Source organism: Macadamia integrifolia, chromosome 5 (assembly GCF_013358625.1).
Source record: "Macadamia integrifolia cultivar HAES 741 chromosome 5, SCU_Mint_v3, whole genome shotgun sequence".
Classification (NCBI taxonomy): Eukaryota; Viridiplantae; Streptophyta; class Magnoliopsida; order Proteales; family Proteaceae; genus Macadamia; species Macadamia integrifolia.
In genome coordinates, this window is record NC_056561.1 from 1,357,586 (window position 1) to 1,366,381 (window position 8,796).

At 39.4% G+C, this 8,796-nt stretch overlaps 1 protein-coding gene across 1 annotated transcript; it reads left to right on the plus strand.

Moving 5' to 3' along the window:
• Positions 1–5,079: 5,079 nt before the first annotated feature.
• Positions 5,080–5,481, plus strand: LOC122079646 (ethylene-responsive transcription factor ERF098-like). Its single transcript, XM_042646292.1, has one exon. The coding sequence runs from the start codon at positions 5,080–5,082 to the stop codon at positions 5,479–5,481; it is 402 nt and encodes a 133-aa protein (XP_042502226.1).
• Positions 5,482–8,796: the final 3,315 nt, after the last annotated feature.

An 8,796-nucleotide genomic window follows, 5' to 3' on the forward strand; every position in this document is an offset into this window, starting at 1 on the left:
GGTCCAAGGCGGATTTTTGTAACAGTTTCCCACAAACGACGCCAATTTGATGCGGTAAAAATTGACTGGATGATCTTCTTTGCAGTTCCTGGTGCTTCAGCAGACCTGCAAAGAAGAGAAGGTAGGGGAGAGCCGTTCTGAGCCGACGGAGGGACTTTCTGATGCCTAAATTAGATCTTTCTACAATAGATACTCAAGAGAGTATTTAGTCAAAAGAGAAGTCATCGATCCCTTTTGAGGGAGGCTTACCTTGATATTTATAGGCTGCCAATGGAGGGAGGATGGGAGACGTTTGTGGAGAGTCCTGTTAGGCGTAGAGTCCTTAAGGGTAATGGCTCTCTAATGCTGGGAATATTTCAGATCCTAGGGTATACCAAGGGAATATTCCCCTCTTATCTCAGAAATGGCAACCGTGTAAGAAGTAGATGTCTTTGGTGACGTGTAGTGGACAGAGTCCTGTCCTTGTGAATAGGAATTACGTTCCTTGAATGTAGGAGTGGACGAGAGCAGGTTTCTAGGAACCTTGTTGTCAACGTCGGACCGAGGTGACAACAAGGCCAGATGAGATGCCGAGGTGACAGCTCGGGCTTATGGAGGGCAGAGGTGGCAACACGGCCTGATGGAGGACTGAGGTGGCAGCACGGCCTGATGGTGTGCCGAGGAGACAGGTCGGGCTGAAGAGATGCCGAGGTGGTGGTATGGCCTGATGGAGGGCCGAGGTGGCAGCACGGCTAGATAAGGTATCAGTGCAACATTGTTCAAGACGGTCCTTGCCCGTGCCGTGGTTAGGGAGAAATGCCCTCATCAATGTCTATTTACAATTCTAGAAACAACTTTGATGAAACAATTCCACCGTTTCTAAAAATGAATTTGAGATAATAAAAATAGACTGTTGTGCCTGATAAATCTCTCAACTATTTAAACCTAAAAAGAGCGAACCCTCTCTCCTTTTTAAGCATCGAATGATACTATTAGGTTTTTTAGTGGCATTATATCTGTAAAAAATGTTTCAAAAAACAAATTTCTCAAACACCAAAAGATTCGTTCTTGTTTTCGAAAACGTGAAAACCTGTTTCTGCTGTTTATGTGTCCAGAAATAGCAGAAACATTATCAAATAGTGCCAAAGTGTTTCCAATGCCTACTAAATGGGTCTAACCTCATAACGACAGCCCCTTATGGTATGGGCCCTATTAAGGTCAACTTAATGAGCCCAAGAAAGGTGGTCCATGGGCCATTGATAATTCCATGTTGAAACATATCATGTACTTTTTTTTTTTTTTTTTTTTTGATGGAGAACATATCATATACATAAGACCCAAACTGAAAGGTTATCCATGGGCCATTTATAATTTCCATTGGCATCTACCAGTCCAACTCAAACAATTCTATAAGAATGTATGACACAAAGTGCACACCTGGTAGCCATGTGGACTTTTCTTGATTCTAAATCTTCTTTTAGGGCCTTTTTTTTGTTTAAAAAGGTTTTGATGCGGTGGGATTATGGTACAGATTTTTTCAATTCCATGCAAAAGTGTACTGTTTGATTGAGTGGGGCTAGGAAAATATTCAGACAACATTGGATTTAGAGCTTTTTCCTATCTGCTAATGTGGCTTTCACTAAACTCCCTTCCAAAGTCGGGAATTTGTCGAGCTCTCTCTCATCGTCGGCTTTGTCTTCTTCACCGTCTACGTTCTTCTTCAACCCTTTGAAGTGCAATTAGTCCCCCAGCAAGATCTTCTTCTTTTACCTGACTGCCGAAGAAATTCCGGTTGAACGAGGTCCTGTCCTCATACAAGTACTGGTGAAACTGATTTTGCAATTTTCAACCAAAAAAAAAAAAAAAAAGAAAAAAAAAAAGAAAAAGAAAAAGAAGAGGAAAAAGAAACTGATTTACAATACCGGTACCAATTTAGAAGAGGAGAGAGAGAGAGAGAGAGAGAGAGAGCAGTCGCTAATGGATCAAATGTAGAAGAGATAAGGACGGAATGTCCTCTAACGACGGAGCCGCCGCGGTTATCTTCGTGCAGGTCGCCTTAGCGGCTGTTGGTGCCATCATCGGTCTGGTCCTGGCCTACGTGGCAATACAGAGCTTCCTCAAATTCAGCACCACCTCTCCTGCTCTTGGCAAAATCCGCCGAGCTCTGGCTGTTCGTGTTTCCGATCTATCACACAAATTAGGGCACATAAAAGAGTGGCCAGGATGACAACAAAGTCTGAATCCACATCGATGGAGTCCGACGGTTCTACTACCATTGCCAACGACGAATTGACGCTGGTGAGCTATCTCCACGGCATACTCAAAAGAAGAGAGAGAGAAAAAAAGAGAGGAGAAAAGAGAGAAGAGAGAAGAGAGAAGAGAAACACAGGTATTTTAGGTTTCTCCCTCCTCTCAATCCCTCCCAACAAAACATGATGAGGTGGATGCTACAGTAATTTTATCATATTTTTATTCTCTTGCCTTTCACCCTATTAATCTATGAGATCTACTGACAACATTTTCATCCCAACTCCCTTCTAAACAAATGGCCTTTAGCTTTTAGTAATTGAAATGATTATTTTAATGAAATCTACAAGAACAGTTTAAACCTATTAGGAAAATGAAGAGTCATAAAAGAAGGGTTTGCTTTCCTTCTTTGGGTTCCTTTTACCAACCCCTCACGATTGGTGTTGAATGGATGAATTGACATTTTGGTTTTGAGAATATTGTGGTTGACAATGGTGTTTTCTCTTTTATCCTCAGGTAACTAGGATTGACCAACCAAAAGTCGCACCCTTGGAACCTGTCAACCAAAATGGTGCAGGTCAGGATAGAGTTTGGGTTCATTGTGGTAAGTGGTCAACTGACTTGAATATCTATTATTGTATTATATTATATTTCATAATTTTAATTGTGTATTGAATCACCTTTGAATTATTGGATTTTTTTTTTCTTCTAATGTGTAGAACACAAATGGCAAAAATAAGATCAATCCAGGTTAGCCCAACTTTGAGAAAAATTAGGGTCAAAGGCCAACCTGGTGCCCAATCCAAACCAATTAGGATCAATTAGGGCTGAGTTGGGTTGGCATGAACCTTACAGGGTTGTGCCTCGGTGTGAAATGACATGGTTAGGTTGGGCCTGGGTTGAGTTTTGGGAACCTATGTTTGTTCTAAGGTTTTAAGAAAATTGGCACAACCCGATCCTGTTTCACCCCTAATACATAATTATAATAAATAAATAAATAAAGGAAGAAAAACGCTACCATACAATATACTTACACTAAGACACAGAAGATACGAAAAGACCACACTACCTCACGCTGAAGATGCTCGCAAGTGTCCTCCCATTAATTGTGGGTACTAGTATGTACGTACACTACCATTAGCATGACCAAATTGTGATTAAATTGTGCTACCTTGCAGTGAAGATGCTCGTATAAGTCCATCCATTGGCCACAGACATTAGTATGTATGCATGTTATTGGAGAAAACTCTCTCACCCAATAAATAAATAAATTAAAAGAAGATTCTAATAGTTTTTATTTTTTTAATAAGAAGATTCTAGTAACCAAACTCATCCATAGGTCCATGCAAAGACCCAGTCAACCCATGAGTTCCGCCGCCTTAATTTCTCTCAGGGTTGCCTTTCCTCAGATTTCCGCATAAGCTGATGGATACAATGGATGTGATCGGAAACTCTAATTCAAACGTGCGTCTTCTATCCATACCAAAAGGAAGCACAATCCAATCAAAATTGCACCATTATATGAAGACAAAAGAAATAGATTTCATTTATTGAAAAAATGCTTGATTTGTGCGACTGGATTTTGACCCTTTCCATGGAGTCGACTTCTATTGCAAAGCCAGAAATTGATTGACACTTGGGGTCTTAAATGGTTGGTTTGATTTAATTATGTACAAGATTTTTAAATAAAATTAAATAGTTTTAAAAAATTAAATTTTTAAAATTTTTTTTGAAATTTATTTATTATTAACATTATTATTCATTCTAAGTTTCTAATCATGAATACCTTAATTTATATTTTATGTATTAATTGATTTTAAATATATTATGTGATTACTTTGGATATCCTTGGGTGGCTCTGAAGTTTCAGTAGGAGAAGCTATTGCTCTACGAGAGGGTTTTTTGGCAGCCTTGGCTGATGAGGTAGATAAATTATTGGTGGAGTGTGATAATCAAGAGATTATTTCCTACCCACGGTTGTTTGCAAGAGAATCCACCTTTCTTGTTAGACCGATAATTGATGATATTAGACATCTGGCCACTTATTTGGAAGAATGTAATTTTGTTTTTATTCTAAAGGTTGTCAACACTGTTGCAGATTCCTTTGTCAGGGGGGCTTTATCTGTTTTGAATATGACAGTTTGGCCCAATTCCAATCCTTATTTGTCTGTTGATATTGTCATAGAGGCAATTGTGTAATCCAATCTATTGAATAACTAACCACTTTTTATCAAAAATAATAATAATAATAATAATAATAATAATAATAATAATAATAATAATAATAATAATAATAATAATAATAATAATAATAATAATAATAATAAATAATTTATTCAAACAATTTGACATCGATTTAAACTATTCTATTCAATTTAAACCTCGTAACACAACAGCAATCTCAATTTTGAAATGAAAACCAAACCATTTATTATACAATTTTAAAATTTCAATGTCAACGACTCAATTCCATTTCGATAAATGGTTTGAATTTAGTTTTGACATTTTTTTTTCATACACCCTTAATTATTGAAAAGTTGAATATCATTATTCTCTTTTCTCTTTTTTTATTTGATCAGAGAATTACATGTGATTCTGAAATGTTCAATTCTTGTAACCGAAATTCTCACCACCGTCAGACCTGACGCAGCCGATCAAAGTGAAAACCCGAAAGCAACCCCCCTCCCTCTCTCTCTCTCTCTGTCTGGAACACTATTTGAGTAAAATTTTGTCCATAAATATTCCTGTTTTTGTGAAGCTTGTTGTTGCTACTGTTATTATCAAATAGTATCGATTAGGAAAGAAATGGAGGAGAAGAAGAAGGCTTCGACATCGACTTCGAGTTTAAAAGAGATGGAAAGGGAAGATGTTCATTACAGAGGAGTTCGGCGCCGCCCTTGGGGTAAATTTGCGGCGGAAATACGAGACCCATCCAGGCGTGGTGCACGTCTATGGCTTGGAACCTTTGATACGGCGAAGGATGCAGCAGATGCTTATGATCAAGCTGCGTTTGCTTTAAGGGGTCATCTCGCCATCCTTAACTTTCCCAATCAACATTACTCTCACTCCTCTTATACCTCCTCGTCCTCGTCTTCTTCTTCTGCTTCTCCCAGTGGAGGGGAGGTTGAGAAGCCAAGTTTATCAACTAGAGCCGGAAGAGAAAGAGAGGTCATTGAGTTTGAGTATCTGGACAATAAGGTTCTGGAGGAGCTCCTGGAGGATACCACTAACACGACCAAGCGCATGAAATACTAAAATTTTGCGTTAGAATTGAATCTGTGTTAAGGTTTTGCCTATTAATTCCATTTTCCTTGCTTATTTAATTCATGGTTTCTTAATTCTTTTTGGTATGAGATATTAGCCCACTCACCAGATCCGTATCCAATGGACTGGATCATGTAGCCGATCACTCACATGAACAGGGCATTACATAGATTACAGCTGTACCAGTTAGTTACAGTTAGCGTTAATTCAGTCATTAGCACTAATCATTTTCTTGTAATTCTGTTTTGTGTAATCTTATCAAAAAATATATAAAAAGGATATTTTAGGGTCTCTCTCATTATGGAGAAAACTCTTTCCTTATATTTAAAAGTTTTCATGGCATCAGAGCAGTAAAGGGAAGACAGCGACCGGGCAACGACGAAGATGACAACGGCGACGATCATGACGAATATGAGCTCTACATCAAGAATCACTATCCGAGCTCCTTGAATGCGGAAAATTTCGTCACGATCAAGCTCACATTTGAAAATTTCCTTCTCTGGTAAACTCAAATCCTTTTTTTGATCGAGAGTCAAGATCTGATCGGATTTATCAATTGAGATTGCTCCTCACTAGATCAGCAAATATTAGGTTGTGTTCATTGATGATTTTTCTAGATATACATGGATGTATCCTCTTAGGCGTAAATTTGATTTTGTAAACACATTCTTGGGGTTTTAAACTATGGTGGAACGACAGTTTAATTCCAAAATCAAAGTGTTTCAATCAGATGGGGGAGGTGAGTTCTCGGATAAAGCCTTTTTACATCAACTTAATAGTTGTGGTATTATCCATCATCTTTCTTGTCCTGGTACACCGGAACAAAACAGTGTGGCTGAAAGGAAACATAGACACATCATAGAGTTGGGCTTGGCTTTGCTGTATACCTCTTCTGTTCCTTACCGTTATTGGGCCGAAGCCTTCTCTACAACAGTATTTCTCATTAACCGCTTACCATCTAAAGTACTCAATATGGATTTCCCTCTTTCTCTGCTATTCGGAATAAAGCCTGATTACTCTATGTTGCGTGTGTTTAGAACTTAGTGTTTTCTTTATTTGCGAGATTATGCTAAAAACAAGTTTGCACCACATTCATTACCTTGTATTTTTTTGGGATATAGCGACAAACATAAAGGCTATCGCTATCTCCATTTTGCTACAGGAAGAGTATACATTTCAAGGCATGTTGTGTTTGATGAAAATCTATTTCCTTTGGCAAACTCGTCTACAATCACTTCAGCACCAAGTGTCTCTCAAGATGCCTCTGTTGCACAAGACTTTAGTTGTCTTGAAAAATGGCTTTCTCCATCTCAGTCCAACATTGACCATTCTCAGGTGCAATCTTCTTTACCTCCATCTACTGACCCTTGGTTCTCACCAAGTGATGATATTCTGATCCTCTCAATAATGATTCTATCCTTCCCTCTCATGGGTCTCATATTCCTTCACCTACTATTGGTTCTTCTCATCCCTCTGTTTCTATTTTACAACCCACACCATCCCATGTTGGCCCATCTCACTGTTCCCCTGTTGTGGTAGCCCCATTTGTCTTGAATCCATCTACAGAGAGTACCCCACCAACTATTGTACAACACCTTTTTCTTGACCCACTTCAGCCCACTTCAGCCTTTGATTCTTCTTTGGGCTCCTCTCATGCAAGGCTCAATTCAGTTGGGCCATCCTCAACCAATTAAATGGGTTCTTCCTCTCCCATGGCTCTTGTTTGTTCTTCATCTTTACCTATTTATTCAATGGTCACTCGCAGCCAAGCTAGGATTCATAAACCAAACCCCAAATGTGCCCTTTCTATTTCTACCATACCAATCGAACCCACTTCGGTTAAAGCTCCCCTTAAACATAATGGTTGGCGATCTGCAATGATTGATGAAATGGATGCCTTAAAGGCCAATCAGACATGGACATTGGTTCCCCGGACATCATCCATGAATGTTATAGGATGTAAATGGGTTTTTAAATCCAAGCTTTGTGCTGATGGTTCTTTAGAACGTCTTAAGCCTTGGCTTGTGGCAAAGGGGTTCAAGCAGTGCGAAGGTGTTGATTTTATTAAGACATTCAATCCAGTTTTTAAGCCCGGGTCCATTCGGTTGGTTCTCACCATTGCTACGGTGCTTCGATGGCCCATTCGATAGCTTGATGTGAAGAATGCTTTTCTTCATGGCCATCTCTATACCCCGGTTTATATGAGCCAACCACTGGGTTTTGTTGACTCTCGTCAACCCTATGCTATTTGTTGTCTTCAGTGTGCACTTTATGGCCTTCGTTAGGACCTCATGCTTGGTTTGATCATTTTAGCATGTTTCTTCTTTCTTGTGGTTTCTTCTACAGTGTTTCAGATTCTTCTATGTTTGTTTATCGTCGTCATGGTCGAGTTCTCGTTTCATTACTCAATGTTGATGATATAGTGCTCATCGGGAACAATCTGCATTTTCTGGACTCATTTATTACTGTACTCAGTTCCACCTTTGCCATGAAAGATCTTGACTCTTTACACTATTTCCTTGGTATAGAGGTCACTTCAATGCCTCAGGGGCTGCATCTATCTCAGTCTAAATATGTCTTGGATATCCTTCGGAGTGCTCCTATGACCGACATCAAGTCTACCTCCACTCCTATTGTGCTTCATTCTGATCTAACCGCTACTACACCCTTTGCCGATGTTACTCTATTCCGTAGTCTTGTGGGTGCTTCGCAGTATCTAACCATGACAAGAGCGGATATCTCTTATGCCGTTAATTCGGTTTGTCAACATATACATGCTCCTACCTATGCTCATTTTCTATGGTCAAGCACATCCTTCGGTATGTTTGTGGCACTTTGGACCTTGGATTATGAATTGTTCACGATAGTTCTCTCACCTTGTTTGCATTTTCTGATTCGGATTGGGCTGGGTGTCTTGTTACATGATGGTCTACTACTGGTTTTTGTACTTTCCTTGGCTCCAATTGTATTTCTTGGAGTGCCAAGAAACAACCTACAGTTGCTCGCTCTAGCACGAAGGCTAAGTATCATGCGAGGCCAACAGCTGAATTGACATGGCTATCATTTCTTCTTTGTGATCTCGGTATCACATAACCCCAGCCTGCTTTGCTGTTTTGTGATAACATAAGTGCACTTCATATGACTATCAACCCCGTGTTTCATGCTCGCACGAAACACATTGAGATTGACTACCACTTTGTTTGCGAAAAAAGTGGCTCTCGGTTCTCTCCTTACTCGGTTCATCCCCTCTACTCACCAGCTAGCAGATATCTTTACAAAACCTCTAGCTTGTAGAGAGTTTCATCG

What these genes read in the sequence shown, in the direction of transcription:
- LOC122079646 (XM_042646292.1), top strand. Translation starts at nt 5,080, where the DNA reads ATGGAAAGGGAAGATGTTCATTACAGAGGAGTTCGGCGCCGCCCTTGG.